The sequence below is a fragment of the Aythya ferina genome (genome assembly GCF_964211825.1).
Source record: "Aythya ferina genome assembly, chromosome: 3".
NCBI classification, from domain to species: Eukaryota; Metazoa; Chordata; class Aves; order Anseriformes; family Anatidae; genus Aythya; species Aythya ferina.
This window is the reverse complement of record NC_140298.1, coordinates 59,225,553-59,251,812: the sequence shown is the minus strand read 5'-3', so window position 1 is coordinate 59,251,812 and position 26,260 is coordinate 59,225,553. Positions and strand designations below refer to the sequence as shown.

The window sequence follows — 26,260 nt, the reverse complement described above, 5'->3', positions numbered from 1 at the left end:
ACTTGAGACTGTTCACAGTTGGGTAATATGGATGTCACCACTCTGTTTTGTATGGGAGGAACATTTAGCTGCATGGACGAGCACTATTGTAACCTATGGTCATTACAATCAAAGAATGGTTTGTGGTCTGTTTTGTTTACTAGCACAGATGTAACCTCAGTGTTCAATGGTGGACTCAAGCACAGCCTATGTAAGTAGATAAAATAAGCCAGAAGCTATTTTCTGATCCTGAGGCCAGTCAGAGCAGCATGTATGGCACCAAACTGCTAAACTGTCTTTTTTTTCCCTTTAACTTCCCCAAGACGAACAGCTGTAACCCAAATGTCTGGGAAAAATCCCTTGCCTGTCCTTATCCTGAGCAATGCCCAGATATTGTCTGAAGGCATGCCAAAATTGTACTAATGTTTGTGTTAACAGTTTAAGAGCATGGGTAATCATGGGTCATTGCATTTGTTTGCGGCCTGGACCTATTTAATTTGTACACACCTGCATGCAGGCTGCAGAAAAGTAGCAGCATAAAGGGTAACTGCTTCATCTCTTTTGGAAGGAGATGGGAATTAGCTGCCTCTATGCTCTCCCAGCACCTGCAAGATTTACACTTCCGCATGAAAGGTGCATGGCTCTGCCATGGGGATGCCAGGCCACAGCTGGGCTGGGAGTGATGGGGCCTCTCCATGGGGTTCATCAGGGCCCACCCTGCCATCCCAGCCAGTTGAAGGGCAGCTGGAGACACTGGGCAACCCCAGACACAGGGCATCTCCCCAGCTATGGGGACAGGCTCAGGCTGGGCTGGGACATGGGTCTATGGGTGGGCCTGACTCAGCAGGGCCTATGGCTAGGCAGGGCAGGGCCTCAGTAGGGCAGGGGCTGATGGCCTTGGGGCTGACATGAGGTGCTGGTCTTGGGGCAAGGTGGGGGTATCCCCAAGAGGGTAGGCAGGGCTGGCAGTGCCCTTGAGGCCCTGAGAGGGGAAAAGGGCAGCCAGCACCTGTCCTTCAGTACAAGCTCAGCAAGTGTCAACAATGTATGGGACCTCCTACTTTTTCTCCAAAGCCTTTTAATCATGGTAACCAATTTCAGTAGACACAGGTTTCCAGGAGAATGCAGCGATCTTAGTTCAAAGGAGATATAGCAAGGGCCATTGATGCCATTTTCATCATCCTGTGCAAATTAATACAAAAAACACCCTGTATTAAATAATCTTGATCACGTAAATGCCTCTGAAGAAGGGTTGATCATTCCCTCTGGTACCATCACACCCAGTCAGCTTCTGCATGCACCTAACATCTGCAGTTCCTCTAACTGCTAGGTCATCCTTTGAAAAGGAGGAACTGTGAGTGACTACAACAAAGCCAAAACGTATGGCAAGGGGCAGCTGCTGATTCCAGTGGTCTTTCAATGTTGGTCACAACCAGTCTCATTTTATTCTACCTTCACTAACCTTTTGAAGCAAGTGGCAATACTTTCTCAGTCAGTTGCACAGCCCTAGCCCAAAGAAAGAATTTATAGCTAAGAAAGTAATGTATCTTATTATACCTACATTGAGATGTGAATATCTACTGCCCTTTTGTATGGGCCACATATTTGCCTTGCTGATAACCAGGAAACCTTCAACTCTGGCCTCCTCCATTCCCTATTGATTTCCTCGTTGCAATCAATAGTGGCCTGGGTCAATGTGCAATACCTGCTAAAATCCTGAATGTCTTTCAGTTCAGTACTTCTATATCTTCCAGTGGACAGGAAGCTATACTTTTTACCTGTGGATCTCTGTTATATTTTTTACATTCATAGGTGCAGAGGCAACAAATCTTCCATAAAAGTTGTATCACTTTAATTTTTCCATATTGGCACTTAAAAGATCAATAACTTTGGAAAGAGTTAAATTCAAAATAGGAAGTTGGGGGAAGCTGGAGATTTAGCAAGTGCATATAGTACTTTGTGTATTCACTCCGAAGTAATGAATAATTTGGATATTATTTAAAACAAAACAAAACAAAACAGTTTTTCTTTGCTCACTGATAGGGAGCAAGGTCTGTTACATTTTTATTTATTTATTTATTTATTTATTTTAAGGCACATTAACTGCAAAATATGTTCTAGCTGGTAGGAAAAGAGTTTTCATATGATTTATGAAAATCAGGTTTTGGATTGTAATTTGACATTTTATTTGACAAAATTATGTTCATCGGGGTATTAGAGAGATCTTAGCTGCTTTCTACTAAAATCATATATTTATATCCATATCATGTATCCAGAAAAGGATCTCCAGTATAGTCAACTCCATTGAGTTGAGGTTGCATGAAAAATAATAATCTTTTTCTCTATATTTTAGGAAGTGTTTGTGAAAAATGTGTATAAGAAATTCCTTCCCTGATGTTTTTGGAACAGTGATAACCTTAATCGATTAAGCATAAATTTATTTCCTCAAATAATGTATTTGAGTAGTAAAGTCTCAGATCTATATTTGATTATGATCTGGCTTGTCCTGAGAGGTGCCTCAGTTCTCTGCTTGTTAACTTCTCCCTGATCATTTCTCCTTGAATTGCACCGTATGGAGTACCCAGAGTATCATGGCTTTTGAGCTTGTGCTGGACAACTATACCACAAAGATGAGTCTTTCACATGGGTGTTATAGTTTATCTTTCATGCCTAAACTCCTGTTGAGAAATAGTGTGTTAGATTAGGCTCACTAAAATATACATTTTATGTTAACATTATTTTAAAGCAGCCTTTTTAAAAGTAGTGTAGTGAAGTTCTCAGTATTTTTATTTGTTAACAGCTGTATATGAAAAGGAAGATACAGCAGAGTTCATAAGCAGTTTTGATTTTCCCTCATTACACAAGGAAATTGGTCTGCTGCTACTGTCACAGAGCTGGTGTTTTTCTTGCAATGGGGTCTATTAGATGATTTCCTCTATGTCCATGGAGTACTGTTGGTGCCATACAGAGTGCCTGCAATACCAGGGGGAAGGCTATATTCTGAAACTGTTTTTTTTTTTTTTTTTTTTTTTTTTTTTTTCTGTTCTTATATAGGGAAGAGCTAAAGGCATAATATCTCCATGGAAATCTCATATCATTTTGAGATTTTGAGATTTTGAGATTTTGTTTTGAAAAAAAAAAAAAAAAAATTTGAACTTCAGATAGTGTATTATCTGTCATATTAGTTGATTAAACTGGAAATCTGAATATTGAATTTAACAGGACATTTTTTTTTTTCTGTTGTACAAATTTAACATTTTTTATTACTTTTTATGTTGAGTAAGAACAGTAAATACTTCCAAATGTAGACATCTTGTACTTACCAGAAGGACAGTAAAGGGAAGGAAAATATGACCTCACCTCATAGCCTGACGTCTATGATCACTAGCACAATCATTTCTCAAAAGCAAAGCCTATGAAGAGAATAATATTTGGTGAAAATTTTCCATACTTGTGAACATCTTCACCAGTTAATGATATTGCAAGAGCTCCATCTGTGAAGGATGTAGTTTTGCATACATTGCCAGGTCATAGAGGAATATTTGCAAATTAGATACTCTTGCTCATAATTTTTATCCCTTTTCAGTAAATAATATTTTCACCTAATTTAGTCATTAGAAATGGAAACAGATAAATATGAGACTGGGAAAATAGTTTCCCTTCTTGTGTCTCTACTCTGACCGGGCCAATTGAACATAAGCATCAGGAAGAACCAAACACTTAAGATGGAGATCAGACCTGATTTGGAAAACAAAACAAAACACTAAACCAAACAGGAAACAAGTCCCCAAAACTGGGTGTATAAGCATGAATTGTTTATTGAATTTAATTCTTTATAAAAAATATAGACAAACAATTCTCTTTATTTGTCTTTTGTTCTGGAATTTTCAAGGTGCTCCTTTGTCACGCTTTATAGTGTTCCCTCAGAGCCATGCAGTTTAAAGTTTTTCTCTCTCTTTCTTATTAAAAAAATGTAAAAGCTGAAATTATCTCCTGGAGCTGAACATTTTAAAGATGCTTCATCAAAAATAATCTTCATAAACACTATTTTAATGGCATGTGCAATCTCAATCATTTTGTGATATACTTCTTATAAGTCCATTTAGGAACTTGGTAGTTCCAAGCTCCGTACTCTCACTTCAGCCTCTTTCTATTTTAATTCACAGAATCACAGAATCACAGAATTTTCTAGGTTGGAAGAGACCTCAAGGTCATCGAGTCCAACCTCCAACCTAACGCTAACAGCCCTCCACTAAACCATATCCCTAAGCTCTACATCTAAACGTCTTTTGAAGACTTCCAGGGATGGTGACTCCACCACTTCCCTGGGCAGCCTGTTCCAATGCCTCACAACCCTTTCTGTAAAGAAGTTCTTCCTAACATCTAACCTAAAACTCCCCTGGCTCAACTTAAGCCCATTCCCCCTCGTCCTGTCACCAGGCACGTGGGAGAACAGGCCAACCCCCACCTCGCTACAGCCTCCTTTAAGGTATCTGTAAAGAGCAATAAGGTCACCCCTGAGCCTCCTCTTCTCCAGGCTGAACAAGCCCAGCTCCCTCAGCCGCTCCTCGTAGGACTTGTTCTCCAGGCCCCTCACCAGCTTCGTCGCCCTTCTCTGCACCCGCTCAAGCACCTCGATGTCCTTCTTGTAGCGAGGGGCCCAAAACTGAACACAGTACTCGAGGTGCGGCCTCACCAGAGCTGAGTACAGGGGGACGATCACCTCCCTAGCCCTGCTGGTCACGCTGTTCCTAATACAAGCCAGGATGCCGTTGGCCTTCTTGGCCACCTGAGCACACTGCTGGCTCATATTCAGCCGACTGTCCACCATCACTCCCAGGTCCTTCTCTGCCTGGCAGCTTTCCAACCATTCCTCTCCCAGCCTGTAGCTCTGCTTGGGGTTATTGCGCCCCAGGTGCAGGACCCGGCACTTGGCCTTGTTAAACTTCATGCAGTTGACCTCAGCCCATCGGTCCAGCCTATCCAGATCCTCCTGCAGAGCTTTCCTACCCTCAAGCAGATCGACACACGCACCTAACTTGGTGTCATCTGCAAACTTACTGAGGGTGCACTCAATGCCCTCGTCCAGATCATCGATGAAGATATTAAAGAGGACCGTTCACTGGTTGATAATTTAGGGATTTCACTGTAAAGACACTATGCTTTCTCACCCCCTATCAGATGTATTTTTAATGTGTCTAATTTCTGCCTAGATATATAAAATCCACTTGGTGTCAATATCTTCCTTTGGATAAGAAAGTTCTGAGTAAATTCTCTGCTCTGGAATATAGCCCTCAGTCTCCCTACAGGCAAATACTTTCAAATGTGAGACAAAAATGCCAAGTAAGAAACCTGAAAGTAATTGTCTACTGTGGAAACTTAACAGGCAGTAGGATTCTTTAGTATACCACACACTGTAAACTTTTCTAGAAACTCTGTTTTATGATTCAGCATTCGAGGTCAATATTTTACAGTAATAAGCACTAAGATTACACCAGTTTGTGTGGGCTGAGTTAAATTTGGGTTTAAAGAAGTGAGTAGTGAACCATATAATTACATAGAAATGAGATTCACTGCATGGTGGGAAAGGTTTGGTCAGACCTCCTGAAATGCAATCATTCTGAATATGGGTCCCCCCCTTTCCTACAAGACGACAGCTCTGCAAAGAAAGTTCTTCACCAATGTATTTGCCAGATTGAAGTCGTGTTTTCATTGGTTAAGATGCACTGAACTTCATATATAAGTGGTAGCCAGCTTCTCTGGCATTTGTTTTTGACCATGGCCTGGAAGATTGAGCTCTGAAGTGGTGGAAGGCTGAGCGTCAATGTCTTGGCTGCAGCTGAGACTGCCTGGTGGTATGACAACTTGTAACAATTGCAACTTCCTGATATAGCTTTACGTGGCTGAGTATTGTGGCTTAACAAGTTATCACCATCAGAAGTGACCAGAGGCTAGCAAGCTGGCAGAGTTGATGTGTGTTTTGAAAACATTAATTCACATACAGTAATAGTTACTTCTGCAATTGTTGTTTGCCTGGCTCTGGGTAATTGCTAGTTGGGATGGTTCCACCTATGCTCATTGTCTGTTCGGTTTCAAGATGAGCATTAAAGTTTAAATCATTGACCTTGGCTGCAAATTAGAGGATGATTTTTTTAAAATGTTCTCTCACTCCCCCACCCATTTAGCAAACTCATTGACCTCTGGGGGTTTGATTTCCCTGAAATGCAGAGATAAATCTAACATTTTTCCTGATGGTTTTAATATGATTTAAAATGATTTCTTCTCTCTATCACTGTTCATGGAAACCTTTACAGATTTTTTTCTTTCTTTCTCACTTCACTTTTTGCCTTGTGGTCTTTCAGTGGGAAAAGCATAAAAGATCTATTAAAAGCATTAGAAAATACAAGATTTTTTTCCCCCTCCTCTCTAACACAAACCTCTACCAGCATCCCCTTAAGTTATCTCCCCCAGCTTGCCAAGGTTGTTTATCAAGAACTGTCCTCCTCCCCCACCATCTCTCTCTTCCCTATGAAACAGCTGGTTTAGTACTTCTGTGAACCTTGAATGCTAATATGTTATAAAATTAAGCAGATTAAAGTAATTTGGAGGTTCCTGAGAGACAAATGTATCCTTTTCAATAGTGTCTGCTGAAATTTTCCCATTCTTGGCAGTGGGAAAAAATCAAAGGCAGCAGTTCTGCTAGAACTGAAGTTAACTGCATTGGGTTTGTAAACTTACAAGATCTCTATCCAAGACTGCAAGCATCAGATTAAAACTGCAGCATTTTTGATTTTATATGCCATACCCCAGTATTTCTTACTGCATTTATCACTTGCCATTTATAAATTTGCTCATACTAATAGCTACCTTTTCCTTTAGAGTTTGTGTGTGTATGTGCTCTGTTACTCAGAGATTAGAATGGAACAAAATGTTTTTGATAAAGAATTGCTATATGATCTGCTATCTCTTATGTGGCCAAATCTTTCACTAGAGTTAGTTGGGACAGTTTGACTGTTGCTAGCGGTGCTGCACTACTTTGTGCTAACGTACTATCTGTTCTTGAACATATTGTCAAACTTGTTCCTCACTTCCCATGCCCTATTTGCTCATACCCCAGCATAAGGAAGAATGGAAATTGTGGCCATGGTAAACTTCTTTAAGAGATCTCATTTAAGAGATTGTTCTTACTATATGTGTGTTTTCAACAGTACTTGATCATAAAAAGAAATACTTTGTAGGCTCTCATTTGATGGCAAACATTACTGCCAAGAAGTGATGTAAGTTCTTCATGGACTGCATGCACTTCACTCTTTGTCTAGCCATAAAGTTACCTAGCATGCACAGTAAAAAATAATATTTAAACTCTATTGTTCCCTTATCAGATGATAAATTTAATATTCTTAACTGTTTAACATGTCAAGAGTTAATTATTGATTGTCAAATGAGTTCAGTGATATAATTCTGTAGAAATCAATAATGGGTAGGACATTATACTTTACCACAAGGTCCAGGCAAGACTTTTTGTCTTGCTTTGTTATCTAATATTAAATCCTTTGCTGTGCTCCTCCTTTTTTTTTTTTTTTTTTTTTTTTTTTTTTTTTTTAAATCTGTCTGGTCTTCCCATTTCAAAGGTAGGCAAGGTGGCAAGGTGTGGTTTTTAAAACTTAAAACTGAAGGTTTTGCTTAAAATTCAGAGAAAGACAAATAGGTAGCATTGTTACAGTTCTACTGTCAGTGATATCACAAGATAAGTATGTTATGCCACACCTCTATTGGAGAATGTAACCAGATGGTTATGGGAAATTGGCAAGATGAAGCTCAAATGTGAGAAATGCTGTACTAAGCTCTGCACAAAGAAATTTGATGTAAAAATACATCCTGTCAACAACAAAATATTTCATGAAAAGTCTGAAGCTGAGTAACTGAAGCTTTAGGATGGATTAATTCTAGGTTGGATGTCAAGTGTCAACCCAACAAGAGTATTCCCTTCTGCGTGGAAATGACAAAGTCTCATTTAGAAGATTTTTGGCCACTGAGCTCTTTGAAGTTGAGGGACAATTTGGATAACAGCAAGAATGAAAAACAAAATTTAAAGAATGACACATGAAGAAAAAATGATTTTTTATTTATTTTATTATTATTATTATTTTATTATTTTTTGGCAGGGGATGGATTGGAGGATGGAGGGAGTTGTGGGAGAGCTAGCATAAATTTTCTGTTTGGAAGCAGCCCCTGGTAGTGCAAATTAACAGTGCTGGCTTGTTTTCCAGCACTGCTGGAGAAGGATGAACAGATGTTTGACTTAGCATTACTTCTGTTTGACTTATTTGCAGCAGGAGTTTAGGTTGGATAGTAGGAATTATTATTACTATTATTATTATTTTTAATCTGGTATGCAGGTGGCCAGTCATTTTAGAGGGCTTCTGAGCATCAGATTAGATGAATATCTGAGGAACATTCCAAATGTACTTGATCATGTACCTATGTTTGGGCTGGAACAGAATAAATAGCTAATGTCTGAATTTTCTCTCATCTCACATATTTTTGCATAAATATATGAAAGGCTGTATTATGTAGAAAGTTGGAACTCATTTTGCTACTAGTATTCAGCATTCTCTCCTATATAGAAATATTTCTGTCTTATGCTCATTTATCAACCACTCCCTAAATTAATGTTTCCCAAAGTGCCATGCTTTAGCACCATGGTCATGGTTCCAACAGCACCTATAGTTAAAGGTGTTTTACCTGTTTCTTTGTATCCATTACATCCATGTATCCATGGAGAGGGGACTTCACTGTCACCTGGAATTTCAGATTTGACATATAACCTTCCAGCTCTCAGTAAACACTGCATACACTCTGCATCTGATTTTGTTAGTCCAGCTGCCAGCATGATGACAGTCAAGCCTAGATGAGGAACAGGTAATAATGAACTGAGATATTTTTGCAATCCTTCAACTTTTATGGAAAGTGATTTTGCAAAGTGTCAGTCTTTACAGATTGGTAGGAAAATGACTCTAAAATTCTGTCTTCCCTGTTCATTTTTTTTTTCATGTCATTAGTTATTGCTTATTATAATTTCTTGTTGCTCCTGCAGTGACAACCCCCACCAAGAGAAAATTAATGAAGGTTCATCTCATTGTTTCTGTCATCCTTCCCAGCAAAACCCATTCTTGTTTTTCTAACCACAAAACAAAGCTGTTCTCTCACCTTCTTATAGGATGGATTGTACTTGGACAACCTTTTATACCCAAATCTACAAACAGCTCACCAATACCTGAAGCACTTTTTGACTTTGTTGTTCTGTGACCTTACAATGTTTCAGAAGAGGATCTCTAAGATCTAATGATCTCCTATTGTTGCCTGTTGCTTCGGTCTGGTAACTTACATAGAAGTGGAGCTGGCGTGACACACAGTGTAGTGTGAATGACTGCTGTTGCCAGCTGCACTCATCTTCCTTGACTCATGGCAATGAATATGATGCCATTCTTTTAAACCAACCAGACCACAGAGATGCTATAGGCACACATATTGTGCCCTATATACTTGGTACAGTGGGCAGCAATGTTAAGAACACATTGATATACCTGGATCTAATAGTAGCAAGGGGTTAGTTGACTGTTTCAGCAATCAGATAAGAAAAGCTTAAGTAAATGTTGGCAATGCTGCTGATGAATCTGAAGAATCTGTTCTGGTCTAGCTCTTAAATAATTCCTGTATTAAATGCCTGTGAAGTATGTAACTATCCAGTGAACTACAACAGGGAATGAGCTCATTTCATACCTAGTCTAAGTCCAACAAGTCCTAAAAAATTGTCAGCGGGGGTAAGCCTGATAAATTGCAACAGCCATGATGTGTGGGATTGGGAGTGTCTTGTTTGCACACTAAAATAATATTTCTATTTTCATTTGAAAATAATTAAATTCCCACTAAAATGACTCAGCAACTGAAAACAATTGGCATGAAATAGCAACTCATCAAAATTAAATACAAGGATAGCTAAGTTTTTCTCCTCTGTGTCTTAGTTTTGCTGTGCAAGGGTTTAGCACAAGGACATGGAACATAACAGCCCATTCTCAGCTGTGGTCCTTGCAGAACAAGGACACTGCAGAGTGAGTCATGGTAGCAATGGAGCAGTAGCAGCAATGCAGAAATGGATTTCTTCTGCTTTGTATGTTTAATTCTATCTAAGTTTCCCCTCACCCGTCTCTTTCTTTTCTCTTTCTGTTCCACATTTTAATAAGGAAATATTTACTAGTAGTTAGAATACCCTTGCTTGTTGTACTTCATCTTTGCAGCTTACAAATTTCATGTATCTCAAACTATTCATTTTCTTCAAATTGCTAGCATTTTATTTATTTTTTTTTTTTGTAGAAATTGAATGATAATCATAGAAAGAGACTTACTTGAACAGGTTGAAAAGATTGTCACCAGGTCTTAGTGTAATGCTTTGCATAAGAGGGCTGAGCACTGCTCAAGCTCATCTTCCTGAATCCATGAATTGGATCTATCATGACACTATCGACAATAATAACAATTTTGTAGGGGAATGCATTGGGGTAAATAGAATCAAATGCTTAACCTCACAATGTGATATCACTCTTCCTGCAGCTGACAGTGATGAGTGTGATAGGTATTCACAGGCAAATAGACCCTGAAATACGTTAATATGTTTCTCACAATAAACTTTCCATTATCTACGCTTAGTTTTATATTTCTCCTCCCATATTCTGCAACTGCTCTTGAGGATATAATGATTAGTCACATAGTGACTAATAGCGTTATTCAGGATATTCAGAGATCCATGAAGCTAATCTTTAGGAATTTACTCTGCAGTCTTACTTGTGTTTATCTCAAAGTCATTTATTTTCATGTATCATAATATTTGTTTTGTTAATACTTGAGTCTTGTAGGAGGCAGAGGGGGAACTGCTTTCTTGTGATCTACTGTGCTGTCATCTTTGGACTGATTTTATACTTCACTGTTTCAACTGGTTTGAATGTATCATCCACTTAGGTTCATAATCTAATCACTTTCATTATTTATGTTCTAATGAGTGGAGAGTTTTGGGACACAAAAGTGAACCTACTCAAGGAGATGGATCAAGGTCTCTAGAAAAGCATGTAGTTATTGTAAAAACAAACCACCTCCCCCCCCCCCCCCCCCCAAAAAAAAAAAAAAAAAAAAAAAAAGTTCAGAAATTGAGCTCAAACCAGTGGTGGTCCAAAACTACACTCTTCACAGTGAAAGCCCTCCAGTTTGCCTCCCAAGCATTCTGGTACTGGCTGTGAATGTTCTATCTGCCTCTACTTCCCTCTAATCTTCTGTATGGGAGTGTGCTCTCCACAACTCCTGCATACGAAAAAGCATTTCCAAGTGTCTGCAATTTGTCAGTGATTTTTACATGTTTTCCAAGAAATTACTTCTGATCTGTGTTTTTGCCTCAGCTTAGAGTGGCTGTTTTTTACATCTGAGTGTATTTTGTTCTCTCTTATGTTCATGGTTTTCCTAAGCATATGGTGGTGCATGTGTGCAGTAGAGGGTTAGACTGAAAGTGGTGTGGTAAGGTTATTCTCAGTCTATGTGGTGTCAGCTATTGCCTTTTGTTCAAATGCTCAATGTTATGAATTATTCTGGCTGGGGAACCCATTTACTCATATCCATGTCATAAAAAGGTTCAAAAGAACATCCTAAAATTTGGACAGAGAAGGCCTTACTGGGAAAATTCCACTCCTTGATAGGTTTGGGGAAAAAGTAAGAAGATGCTTCTTTTCTGTTGTTTATCTGTGAAAAGTATTCACAGCATGGAAGGGTGACTGAACCACGTAAATAAATACCTTGCTGAGCAATTTCGGACTGCATTAATGCTAGGATTAGTGGGAGTTTGTATCCCTGTGGTGGTTACTAGTATTCTTCACTGAGCTTGAAGCACTTTCTTTACTCAATTATTTTGATGCAAGAAAACAGGAGAAAAATCGTGCTTAGAAACTGAATGCACTGCATACGTAAATCAGTGCGTGGGACTGAGAGCAGCAGAGGTGGCGGCAGGTTGAAATTTGACTAATCAAGTCAGTCAGGTTAATCTGTTCTAAAGCAGCAGGGTTCAAGCCAGAGGAGGATCTACTGTTGGTGCACACTGTCATGGTGAGATTAATGCAAAAAAAAAAAAAATAAATAAAATAAAAATAAAATAAAAAATCAGGGGAAAAAAGATGTATCAGTTAGTGTCCTACATGGTGTTTACATGGATTTAACTTTTACTACAGTAAAAATACTTTTATTATTCATGCTTCCAGGTTTGATTAAACTTCTGTAAGAGATTCAATGCTGAGTACAATGTAAAAAGACACTAGGTATCAACTTAGTATGGTTAAGTCCAGTTGTTTGAATACAGGAGAAATTAGCCTGTTGACTAAAATGGCTCTGCTGCTTCTAGTTTGCTCAGTTGGCTTGTTTTGAGTTTGGTACACATCCTATCACAGTGCTGATCCCTATCCTGTACTGTCTTTATATCTGAAAAAGTATAAAAGTTTACAGGATAGTAAAGCAAGATGTAAAACTAAGAATAGTCTTAGAATAGTTTCTGTCCTAAAAGTGAAATCTAATTGTAGGAATGTACAAAATGTGTAGGAATTCTCTAAGACTGTTGTGAATTGCATCTGTCCACCTAAATCTGCACAAACAACTTTACCCATAATAGAAAGATTTTAAATTTTTGAGTTTTCCCCAGTTCTTTGCAAAGACCACATTTCTTTAAGCAGACAAAAATGACTTTTCCTGATTTAAGATAATGAGACATCAGGAGTACCTACATGATTTAAGTCAATTTTTAAGAGACTAGTAACATAGGAAGAAAGACATTTTATAAGCAAAATGTTTTTTTTTTTTTTTTTTTTCTTTTTTTTCTTTTTTCCTAGAAAAGAGTGAAATGGTAAAGTTCAGTATATCATTTCAGGAAAAAAAAATATTTGAGGAATAAAATTCAAAATCAAAATGAAAGAATGCTGAATGGTTCTGAAGTTTGTTACTATAGAAAAGTGTTTAATTCCTGAAACGCCCTTGGACAAAGTACCCTATACTTTTAAAGTTAAGTGCGCTTACTGCAGTGGGAACAGAGAGTGTGTGCCTATATGTATTTTTCTTAGAACTGTGCCCTTAGCTGTACTGAAAATGCAATATATGCTTCTGGTAGGGCAACTGTTCCATTTCATATGTCTGGGTAAATCGGTACCCAAAACCAATGGCAAAAGCTAGTGATCTTGTAGATGAAGAAAACGCCCTGTAATTTGCTATTGGCATCACAACTCTTGGGATTTTAATCTTTATTCAAAAAATATATGTATTTAAATACAGGATCTTCATAAAAAATGTTCAGACCACATGTAGACAAACACTGACTAGACAATTTACCGCATCCTATGTAATTCACAACTCTAAAAAAGAAATTTAGTCTTCTCTCTCTCTCTCTCTCTCTCTCTCTTTTTTTTTTTTTTTTTTTAATGTTTATCCAAAAATGCTTTGCTTCCTGTTTTAGCAGCAATAAGTTTGCTTGGACATGAGTCTAGACATACTGTGATTTGAAGGGAACAGGTATATCCCACATCTTCTGCCAGAAAATCTATTGATTCCCTAGTTAGTGTCACTGCTGGAAGGCACAGGCTGAACAGCACAGCTCAGCCAGTGAATGGTTTAGCTGTGCAGGGGAATCTGACTTTTTGGATAGGAGAATGCTATTCAAATTAGATTAAAAAAATATCAAAAACTGATGAAGAAATCACTGGGGGTGTCTCTTTCTGGAGCCATTCTGCCTGAAGGTTGATATTTTCAGTCTGACTGCAGTGTATATTCCAGCAGAGAGAGACATACAGTGTACTTTCCCTTGGAGTCTTTATGAAATGACTTCTTAATTAAAAAACAAAACAAGCAAACAAAAACAGCAGCAGCAGCAACAACAACTACAACAACAAAAAAAACAAAAAACAAAACAAAACAAAAAAACAGTCTCTTGGAGCAGGGTTTGGAACCCAAGTTTTCCTTTTTCCCAGAGAGTGCCCTAAATGGTTTGGCTGGAAAGTAGCATTCTTGGCCTACTAAATGTTGAATTCCTTTACGAAGGTGGAACAGCTCCAGTAGAAAGTACTAAAAGCACCACATTTTCTTCTGCCCTGAATAGTCTGTACATCTGCCTGCTGGAGTACTCTCCCAGACAGTGAGGTAGGAGGGCTTGAACTCCTTTTAGCTGAACACACCCTAGGACCCAGGGTTCCTTCCCATGTCTTTTGTGAGTATGCTAGTCATGGAGCTATTGATTAAAAACATAAAGAAAAAACAAAACCCACATGGCTGTCCTGTCATGCTTTAACAAAAGTGATGATTATGTTTATAAGCAGACCCAAGCACAGAATTAAGATTAGTCATTTTATTTTGCTGTCTGTGCTTAACTGAACATCACAAAGTTAAGCTCTTGAGTCTCAGGATGGGGAAGGATCTAAGACATCGTTTCCCATGAGGCCTTTTGCTGATGTTCTGCTTCTCTTTGAGCCCTGTCCTCCTGCACATTTATTTACAAATGCTGAGGACTAGGTTGGATTGCAAGAGGTTGGAGCTGGTGTTCTCAGACCTGCCAGTGAAGAGCAAAGGTTTGGGTAGAGTGGGTGTATCCCACAGGTCAGGGCCTGGCTACGTTGCTGGTGTTGCAGGCATGGCTTTTGCCACAGGGCCCTCTTGCAGATATGATGATTGCTGGGGAGATAAGGGATCCATCTGACAAAGAGGAGCCACAGCATCCTTGCCAACAGGCTTGCTAACCTAGCAAGGACAGTTCTGATGAGGCTCATCAAAGGATGGAGACTGTGGCTTACAGGAATTGGCAGTAGAGGGGAAATATACACGTGACATGGCAACCTAGAAAGCTCTTGTTCTCTACCTGAGAAAGGAGGGCAACTGAGGGCCTTTTGCAAGCAGCTGTACAGAAGTAAACTCAGCTTGGGAAACCAACAGTAGGATCTGGAAGATTGTGCATAGTCACAAATCCGTGGCATCTTTGCATTACAGAGATGTTGTGGGATAGCTCTGAATGTATGGCAGAGCTGCTGTGGCTGGGCACAGGCAGATGAGGAGGCACAGGAAGGGAAAGATGAGTGTGGGGCTGCATTTTGTGCAAGAAAGCCACTCAAATGTGTGGAACTCTGTGGTGGAAGAAGGGAAAGGCCACCTCTGTTTAGGGGTCAGGCTCAGAGGGAAGACCAATAAAAACAACTGTTGTGAGAGAGAGCTACAGACTACCCAGTCAGGAAGAGGAGCTGGATTTCAAAGAACCAAAAGACTCCTTAAGAAAGGAACGATAGTGATTCATGAACCACTCCAGTATCTGATGAATACATCAGGCAGAAAGGTGGGAGGCAAATAATCCAGAGGATTCTGGAGTATGTTTGAGACAATTTTTTATGCAAACGTTGGATGGACCAGTGAGGGGAGGGACTCTGCTGGACATTTTGCTTATGAGCAAGGAATAACTGATTGTGAATGGGGTGTGTAATGAGCAGCTTTGGCTACAGTGACCATGAGATAGTGATGGCTAATATCCTGCAGTAAGTAAGCAAAGCAAGTAGCAGAGACCAGACCATGGAATTCAGGAGAACATACCTGGGTTTGTTCAGAGAAGTGTCCTAGGCTGTCCTGAAGAGTAAAGAAACTCATTCTTTAGGGGAAATGAAAGGTTTTTTCACAGAATCACAGAATCACAGAATTTCTAGGTTGGAAGAGACCTCAAGATCATCGAGTCCAACCTCTGACCTAACACTAACAGTCCCCACTAAACCATATCCCTAAGCTCTACATCTAAACGTCTTTTGAAGACTTCCAGGGATGGTGACTCCACCACTTCCCTGGGCAGCCTGTTCCAATGTCTAACAACCCTTTCGGTAAAGAAGTTCTTCCTAAGATCCAACCTTTTTTGTTCATCAAGGGCAATCTCCTTAAAGCATAAGAATAATCCAACCCAATCTGTAAGAAAACGGGCAAGCATACCAGGAGACCAGGCTGATTGACTGGGGAACTCTTGTCTGGGCTCAAGTGGAAAAACGTACAGTATAGGAGGGGGAAATAGAAATGGACTAACAAGGGAAGGATATAAAAAAATCAGTCATGCATTTGGAGATGAAATAAGAGAGCCAAATCTCAATGAGTTGAAAATTAAGAGGGATTTATCTACAGTTACATTGGCAGCAAAATGAAAGACTAAAAATGTGTGTGTACCTGTTGAACAGGGAAGGCAATCTAGTGAAAAAAGACTTGAAAAATGCTGATGTACTTAATATTTTCTTTCCCTCACTCTTTCCTGGCAAGTTCTGTTTCCAGACTTCTAAAGTCAGTCCAAAGTTTATGGGAGACATGTACCATGTACAGAAGAATATAACCAAATTCAGGATCATATAAAGAAATGGGACATATATGAATCCATGGGATTGAAAAGATGCATTTGAGAGTGAGGAGGGAGCTAATTGTCCTTTTTGAAAGGTCATAGCAACTGGGGAGGATTGATAAAGTCAAATGCCACACCTATCTCCAAAAAAGGCAAAAGGAAAAAACTAGGAGGCCTTGCCTCAGTATCAGGGAGATTGTAGAGCAAATCCTACCAGAATTCATGTCTAGACACATGAAGGACGAGATAGGGAGAGGAGACAGCACAGATTCATCAAGGGAAAACTGTGACAGGATGATCTAATTGTCTTCTTTGATGAGATGAAAGGAGAGCAGTGGATATCATTTACCTTGACTTTTGCAACAGTCAACACAGTCTCCCATAATATCCTTGCAATTCAGTCAGGGAGATATGGACCATGTGTGGACTACAACGTAGCTGAAAACTGGCTCTCAAAGGGTTGTGATTACTGCTTTGAAATTCAGTCTGAGTACTAGTGACTTTTCTGAGGGGTTGTACCTGGAGTTGATAGTGTTTAGCATCCTCATCAGTGGCTTGGACAATGCGATTTGAAGCTCAGAATGTTTACAGAAGAGACTAAACTGGTAACACTGATTTCAAGGCTACAAGTCAAAGCTAGCATGTAATCCTTTGCATCTACCTTTGCAATCTGGAAGCATGGCCAGATGACCTCCAGAGGTCCATGTCACCCTACACTACTCTATGACTGTTCCATTTCTGCAACCTACATCCCAATAGTGAAATGGTGTGAAATAAGGGCAAGAACCATCTCATATAACTGAGATGAGATAAGATTTATTAGCTTCTGGGGGGCTGCATTTGGGTGAATGTCAATCTGATACTATATTGAGGGAGCCATTCAACTGGTTAATAGAAAAGATTGCAATGAAAAATCTATTATTTCTGTATTACAGAATCATAAAATGGCTCAGGTTGGAAGGGACCTAGATCATCTAACTCCAATCCCCCTGTCATTGGCAGGGATGCCACCCACTAGATCAGGTTGCCCAGGGCCTCATCCAGCTTGGCCTTGAACACCTCCAAGGATGGGGCATCCACAGCTTCTCTGGGCAGCCTGTGCTAGTGCTTCACCTCCCTCTGAATGAAGGATTTCCTCCTAACCTCTAATCTAAATCTCCCCTCTTTTAGTTTAAAACCATTCCCTGTTGTCCTGTTATTATCTGCATGAGCAAAAAGTTGTTCTCCATCTTTTTTATAAGCATCCCTTAAGTACTGAAAAGCTGCAATGAGGTCTCCCCGGACCCTTCTCTTCTCTAGGCTGAACAACCCCAGTTCTTTCAGCTTTTCTTCATAGGAGAGGTTCTCTAGCCCTCTGATCAGTTTCATGGTCCTTCTCTGGACCTGCTCTAACAGATACCAGACCTAGATGCAGGACTCCATCTGGATGCAGTATATACTCTGTTAACTTATTTGATACAGAAAAGTACCTCAAAATCTGTGTTTGTATTCAGGATATAAAAAGAATGCTAATTGCTTATTCTTACAGATATTACTAGAAAGAACAGCATAAGAGAAAAGTCAGTCTTTCAACATTTCTGATCTTAACTGTCACAAAAAGTATCTTAACCAGTGATCTGTTTATTATTATTATTATTATTATTATTATTATTATTATTATTTTATTTCAACCCCTTATTGAACTAGTGATATTAAATTATTTCCAGAAGACAGGTAATTCAAGAAAGATTTGACAAATTATGAAATATGTTTTATTTTAAAAGTTATGAATACATCATACTTAGATACTCATAAATTGTTAGTTTGAAAGGGAGATGTAAAACAGCAAAAGATGCTAAATAAAAAGATTATGGTGTCTTGCAAATAAATAGCTGGCTATTTAATGCCAGGATATTGCAATGTAGAAAGTATTGACTATTCAATGACATTAATGCTCATGGCTAAGTAAGTGTTATTAAACTTTAACAAATAATCTTTATAACTTCTGAAACAGTCTCATTCTAGAAGATCATAATGACTTAGTGGTTATATGAAAATGAGATAGTAGCTATATAATTGTAAGCACCATTGAATTAAATTAAAAAAAAAAATCTAAATACTTAATGCTAATACTGGGGTGAGAGAAATGCAGCTGTGAAGAATTTCATTAAAATAGCAATGCTCAATGTTTCATTTGATTTTAATGGAAAATTTATGAAAGACTGCTGTTAAAGCTGGGTAGAGGAGTTGATTGCTATCGTTCTATTACTAGTATAACCAAAGGGCTTAATTTTCCTTAGCTCTTGAATTGTTTCTTCATTTTCGCTGGTCCCATCCCTTTCTTCCTAAAGAACATGTAGTTGTCATAAATAAATAAATAAAGAGGAGGGTAGTTGGGTTTTAAAGAACAATAATTTTGTCATATTAGAACACTCTTTATATGTCATGTATTCCCTCACCAGAAGTATGCATGCCACTTTTACCAAGAAGGTTGTGTGTATCTGAAGTTTTGTCTGTTGTCTAGGATGTGGAGAAATGGCCACTGGCAACCTCTCAGAACCATTTAAGGGAAAGATTTTCTCATCAGTTTTGAACTTGGAAATGGTGGGTTTTGGACATCTCATTCATTAATTTTGTGAGTGATGACTCAAGACTCACCAGAACTTGTTCTTCCCACATTTACTGAATTGTGCATTGTATCCTTTTTTTTAATGACTGTGCCAGATTTCATGGAGACGTCTGCATGGACTGTTCTAGGCATTACTTTTTCCATGTTTCAAAAAGGTAAAATAATAATAATAATAAAATAAATATAATAAATTAAAAGGCATTTTTGTCCACTGATGTAAAAAAAAAAAAAAAAATGTTCAAGAAAAGCAATTATTTAACATGCGAAAATTGTAAAAATGTGAAGAAGAATATAAGATATGGAGCTGTACTGACTAGTTTCACCAGTTCATAGGCATTTTGCTCCAAAATGTAGATGCCTCAAAGGTAAGCTGTGGTAGCTTGTGTTCAGCCTGGTACTTCTGTATGTTGGGCACAGCAAGAGACCGCTGTGAGGCAAACATGTCTGAGCTGGGGACTGTGCAAAAGACCTTCAGTTAATGTAAATAAGAAGCTGAAATAAATAGAACTATGACATTTTATAATAAGTATTTTGAGACATTTTTTTTTTTTCTCTCTGTTAATACTGTCTGACAGCAGGTGCTCCCTACTTTAAGTGCTTTAGATGGGCAACTGTTCAGTCCTTTCTGTTTTTAAGTTCACTCAACATCTCCCACAGCTAGCCCACAGCCCATGTTTCCTTTTATTAAACAATAACAACAAACTGCATAGGTATGCTGTGTGATTAGTCTGCAGCCTTATGAGCAAGAGAATTGTATTCAATTGTAGTAATTTATATTGTGTCAGCACACTGAATAACCGTAACTTGTGGAGTTTGTAAGGCCTTGCTCTTCTTCTTAGGCCTTAGAATTTCTTTTGACATTCTTTTGACATTTCTGCCTTCAATAATCAGTCTTGTCCAGAGCCCCATGAATTCAACAGTGTGGTGCAGACAACTGAGTATATACTTGTGGAAATGACTTATAACTTACAAAATGGAGGCTCTTTAGCTGTAGTTACAAAATATATCATTTGAATTTCTGTATGAAATTCACAGAGTCCAGCTCCCAATAAATCAGTTTGGTTTTCCATTTTCTTCCAAATAACCTTTGATGAGGTCACCCAAAAAGAGATCAACAACATTTTTTCTTGCAAGTATGTGCCTCTGCTGTTGCAATGGGAATTATGAGATGAGGTATCCCTCAAAGATAATTTGAACATGGTATTTCTTGTTTATTTTCCAATAAACTATGCCTTGGAAAAAGACTTCTTGGCCAAAGCCAGAACTGAATAGTAAATTATATTTTTTCCTTTATGAGATGTACATGCTGGTCATGTGTTGAAGGAGGACCTGGGATTTGTAAAAGAACATTTGCAATATTATACTGCAAAGTTTTAGAATAGTCCATTAAGCAAATTGGGAATCTTACATATGGAGGAAGTATTATGTTCAAGGCTTCAGTGCTTGTTATGATTAGAGTGCTCTTTGTGGGAGATTTGTTAAAATTTCTTCATCCTGGGCACCTGCCAAACTTCAGGCTTTAATGCTCTGAGTCACAGAAGCAGGGACTGACTGCTCTCATAGCTTGTTGACTTGCCAGGAGGTTGATGCAGGAGGTAGTGTGCAAGTAGGAAAGACAAGAGACAAGAAAAATAATCTCAGAGTTCTGTGATAAAACTTTTATTTAACAGAAATATTATTTTTTGTTTGTTTTTGTTTTCATCTATTTATCAAACCTGCTGACAAAAACAGGATATTTTAGAGATGTGATGTCTTTTTTTTTGTTTATTTGTTTCAGGCTGATGATAGAAAGAACATGTAGATGCTTGGTTTAATATGCTACAAAAATGAGGATAAACGTGGTACTGAACGTAGTTAAATATAATATCCATCTGTGATAGCTGTCAAGTTAAATTAGTAATTTAGACACAGAAAATAACATCTTTCAACTTATTTTATTTGTTAACCACTAGAAATTTCCAGTAGTGGATCTCTGTAAAAATGATTTAAACTTGCTGAAAATCAGCTAGACTTTCTTGATCGTATTTTATGGATCCTAACTGTACAACCCCTGACTTTCCTCCTGAAAATGATTAGATAAGGACAAATTGCATACACAGTAGGAAATGTCGGCATTTATAAGAACCATTTAACCAGGTCAGATCAGTGGAATCAAGTATTCATCTTTTCTCAGAGTCAGCATATGAGGGGGCTAATATGAGGGGGCACTCCAAAAAATCTCGTATGGTAAATCTGTTGGGTTTTGATAGTGTATTCAAAAGTTACTACCCTACTGATAGTGTATATGAAAACCACATTCAAGGCAAAATAAACGACTGGAATGTATCCACCTTGGATATTTTAACATTCACAGATTTTCTTCTGGGATAGGAGGACTAAAGCTGTAGGGAGCTTACTCCATCGGTCTCACATCATCTGTAATTGAACCTGCAAGTGCTCTGAGTGAGTTGAAGACAAAGACATACATAGCCTAAATTGCTTTCAATGCTGGGCTTACTTTTATCCTGGCATATACCCCCTGTCCTTATATATCATTTGATGTCATCTTGCTTGAGAGTTACAGTGGAAAGTATGATTGAGTGACCTCTCAGTGATAACTCTGCTTTTTGTGCTTCATGTATGCTTGTGTCTGATGAACAACAACATGAGATTCAGACAGAGCCCTAGGATGCTTGTACAGCTTCAGCTATCTGTCAAGCTTGCACCCAAATTATTCTGCATATGATTTTATTTGTGTTTATTGCCATGTTCAGGCTCAAATGTGGTTGTATGCAACTGTGTAGGATGGTCTTGATTTGTGGCTGCTGATTCTCATGTACCAAATCACAAGTAAGAAATTAGTGAGAGTTTGTGTGTAAATGGGATCCTATAAGGCTCCTTGTGATCCTTTGTGGAGGGATTCATAAGTCTGGGGAAGAAACGAGATCATTAACATAAATTTTGACTTCATCCAGAATGTAGACTGGAGATCCTGACCACATCTGTATCTACTCCATAAATGAAGTTTGATCTATAACTATGGTGCAGGCATGGGGATGAACATCACTAAGGGTAATAGCTTTTTATTTTGGTGGGCAGGGAGTTAATCTATGATAAAAGGGTTATGTCCAGAAAGAAGCAGGAAATAATCTCAAGCACTAGACCCTAGGCCATTATTTACAGATAGCTGTTAATTTGTTTTCTGGCTCTGCTCCAACTGCCTCTCTCCTAGACTGCACCTAAACGTGGCTGGGGTGACAGTATATCATAGGGACTGTTCCCACAGTCAGTACCCCCGAAACTGCAATAAATGTCTTCCTTTATCCTGTTCAGTCCTCCACCTCTGTCCCAAAAGCCTGTCACCATCAAACATCTCTTGCTAGAGCCATGATATGCAAAACAATAACCACAGCACTCTCTTTTGATAGATATTTTGAATGGAGAAAAAAGAAAGAATGATAAATTTCTCTTAACAATCCATAGCCCAGCACTCTACCGCCATACTTTATAGTCCCAGAGAGCTGTGAGTGACATGCTGTAGTGCAATGTGCTTGTCAATCTATGCCACCAGACCTCACCAGCCACAGGAGTCTGTCCTACCAACCTCTGCCTCTGACAGCTTCCTGCTAGAAGTATCCTTGTGCTTCTTTAGTCTCTGATCAGAAACAGCACAGTAGAGAAAATACTGGGCTAGCTCTTGGACTATTGTGGTGAGTACCCTTCAGCTGCTCATGGTACAGAAGTGGCTTTGCTGCTGATGAAACTCTGAGGTCTTTACACAAACCACATTTGCTGTTCATGGCATCTGCATTATCTGCAGACCTCTTTCATGGGGGCTAAGCCCCCGAGGAGCATGTACCAGAGGAGCTGGTGGGATAAATTGGTGTTCTCCTCTGCTGAATATAATATTCCAGAGTCTATTTGTGCTGGCTGCCTGCCTTCCCACGTGTTTTGCACTTGAAGGAGAGAGAAGCCTCCAAAAATCCTCTCAAAGCCCAAGAGTTGTCATAATCTTTTTAATACCCCTGAACTGAAGTGTTTGCTCCCTTGCCTGCCTGCCTGCTGCTGTAAAAATCCAAAGCATTTGTAATCCAGACTTTATTTCCTGTTGGGCTAGAAGTTTTAAGATAGCCTGACATGAGGCTAAATAGCAATAAATAAGGTTATGGAAGGTTATATGGTATTTCAGAAGAGAGGAAGGGCAGTGATGTTCACAGATGTTATTGATTTTATTTTATTTATGTATTGTGGAGTATCAAATAAAAGTAGAGCAGAAGCAACTTGCTAGTTAAATAGAAAATTATATCTACCTAACCATCTGTATCTATAATACTATAAATGAGTTACAGTGAATCTGGAGGAATCTTCAGTAAAGCTATGCAGCAATTTGGTCTTTTTCTTTAGAAGCTGAAGAATTGGGGACATATAACTTCAGTGTCTTTTTTTTTTGTTTGTTTGTTTTTGTTTTTTTTTTGGTGTTATCTGTCAGCCGTCACCCCAGGTAGACTTCTCTTCTCATTTCATTTTTGGAGACTTTGCAGCTGAAATGCTGCATTGCCCCTTTCTGAATCACATGTAATTGCAACATATATATGCAAGAATTCACTCCATTTCAGTAGGGATTTTTTAAGCTAACGCCATTTTTAAGCTAAAGCCTATTATGGTTTTTGATGGAACAACAACAAAACAGAAAAAGGAGGGAAACCGAATGGAGGGAGATGACCTAAAACTTCTCCTAAACACCATTATATGATACAGATTTTTAAAGGTTTTATAGACAGAGATGGCATTTACTTCCACTGCACCTTTTACATTTTAATCTAAATAAGCATTGCCCTAAAGCAGGAAAGGAAATTATTCTTCCTTTTGATAGTCTTTGAAGTAAATCTTTCAATATGTTCCCTAAGTGTCTTTATTTCTTATTTTACCTTTGCAAGGCAGATATTTCTACCTCTCAGGCACTACAGGCTTTTTATTTGTCTACTGTATGAGAGTGACCCAGCTTGGAGAGCATCTGTCAGCACTGGAACAAGGGCATTTAGAAGGAAGCTTTTTTTCAGTGTAAGGAATGTGGACTCGAGCACTGGGTTTTGCAGTTAATCACATAAATTAGATGAAAGCTTTCCTTCCAGGAATATGAACAGAAGAGAGGCTAAGATATGTATATGCATGTGTATGCATATGTATATAAACACACACATTATTTATACTTCTATGCATAATATATTTATTCAAGGGCTATTCTTTCTTTCATTGGAGCAAGGGAATTCTCCCATGGATTTTATTTTGTACAACAGGGGCGCTATTACGACAATTTAAAAAAAACACTGGGGCCTTGGCTGAAGTGTTTAAGCATCTGATAAGCCTGTTGAATTCATGGGACTTCTTCACATCCTTCAAGTTTGGCATGTGTGTAAATACTTTTCTGCAGCAGGGTCATAAGACCTCAATTCAGCTCTTGTTAAACTCAGTGGAAAGATTCCTTTTGATTTTAAAAGCAGTTGGATGCATTTGCACGCTGTCTTTTCTACGCGAATGCAGAGCGAGCCAACCGTAATGCAGAAACATGTGGTACATGTTAAAAGTTGTACAGGTTGTGAGCAGTAGCAACTTTCCACTGACAACATTTATCCAGACTGATTAAAAGATATGACTGAAGAAGCATTTCTTGATGGGCAGGACACGGCGAGCACCTTCCAGGTAGCACTGTGCAGAGCTAGCCCCAGCAGGAGGGTGCTGGGGGAGCCCAGGAGGACAGCTGAAGATCAGGTCATTATTTGGACATATCAGGGAGGCAGCTGTGTTGTTACACCCTATGTACACCTGGGAGTATGGGGGGAACTCCTACTGTGAGGAGCTGACCGCAGCCGGGGAGGAAGAGCAGCATCCATCCATCTCAGAGAGTGGGACTTGGCACCTGTTGAGGCCAAATTTCTGGTGAAGAAACAACACGCTGAGAGTTGCTCAAGCAAATATAAAACAATTGCTGCTTTGACACGTTGACATGAAATCAGCTAAACAGGCTTTGTTTACAATTATGTTAAATTATCTCAAGCAAATTGCTCTGGTTTAGATTTCTACCACTCCAGAGCTGATGGGCATCAGCAGAGGAGGTGTGATAGAGAGGTGTGTGAAGAGGCATCCCCGAGAGGTGTGCCACATCAATCTTTTGTGCTGAGAGCTGGGCGGGGTGTAGGACAGTGAGGTGATACCATACCAGCTCACACTTCCAGCTCCTGGAATGGTATTTCTGGACATTTCCTTGGCAAGAAAATCTGGAGGAAACATGGAGAAGGCAATGCCGTTGTAATGGGATGGCTCAGTAAAAATGATGAAAATCACAGGTAAATGGTAACTCTGCAGGGAGACATAATTGCTTACGGCATTTGCAGTAAATGGATTGCAAGAAGTCCCAGATGAATAATCTAAGGAGATAATTAAGAACTGGAACTGCCTGAATATATTCATCAATATGGGGAACAAAGAGAGAAAAAAATCATTCTGTTTTGACCCATTCTATTGGCAATTACAGAAGCAAGAAATGTAGATATTTAGTCTGGCTAATGTAAAGAAAACTGTTCCAACTGATTTAATGCCATAAAGTATTAAATAGAAATGAATGGCAAACCTCTCGCTTTGTGTTGCATTCAAAGCAAGACTCAGCAAAATTGAAAAATAGAATGTAGAATTTGGCAAAGAACGAGAAATGAACCAATATAATTTAAAGGTGGTTGATATCCATATTTCATCAAGGAATCAGCTAAGTTTCTGTAAATCCATTTAGGTAAATTCTAAGTATTTTGACTATCTCTACTTGACTTTTGGGTATATATGGCACTCTTTCAGGCTGTCTGTTTCCCTCACCTAATCCTGTAGGACTTCAGTTCTGTTTAGGAGAAAATTCTTCTTTTTTTCTCAGTTGAATAAGCACCCTGTTGTACTGTCTTTTTATTTATGAAAATGTTTTTGGTCTTTCATACTGCCTTTTCCATAATCTCATTGCTCTTGTACTTCAGCTGTTTCTCAGTGCTTTATGACAGCCTAGCTCCAACTGATATAAAAATATGAGTTAGTTTCCTCAACAATTTTCCTAAATGTTTTGCTTCAAAACATAAAATAACATATAATTTGATTCCTTTTTAGTACAAGGCTCGAAGTTTTTGCCTCCATATGGGTGGAGAATAGGAAGGTCAAGACAAATGTATATTGCTCTCCTTTTCTTCCCAGCAATCTTTTAAAACAGAAAACCTAACCAAAAATGTAGCCCTTAC

At 38.8% G+C, this 26,260-nt stretch overlaps 1 protein-coding gene across 1 annotated transcript in view; it reads right to left on the bottom strand.

Moving 5' to 3' along the window:
• The window catches only part of LOC311433240 (uncharacterized protein), a gene marked incomplete at its 5' end in the record, with an annotated part of 45,914 nt that overhangs the window by 9,155 nt on the left and 10,499 nt on the right, over window positions 1-26,260 (bottom strand). The window contains 2 exons of the mRNA XM_084512162.1: window positions 3,340-3,392; window positions 8,725-8,886. Coding sequence (XP_084368288.1) covers window positions 3,373-3,392; window positions 8,725-8,886 — 182 coding nt within the window. The 3' untranslated portion in view covers window positions 3,340-3,372. The remainder of the gene's footprint in view (window positions 1-3,339; window positions 3,393-8,724; window positions 8,887-26,260) is intronic.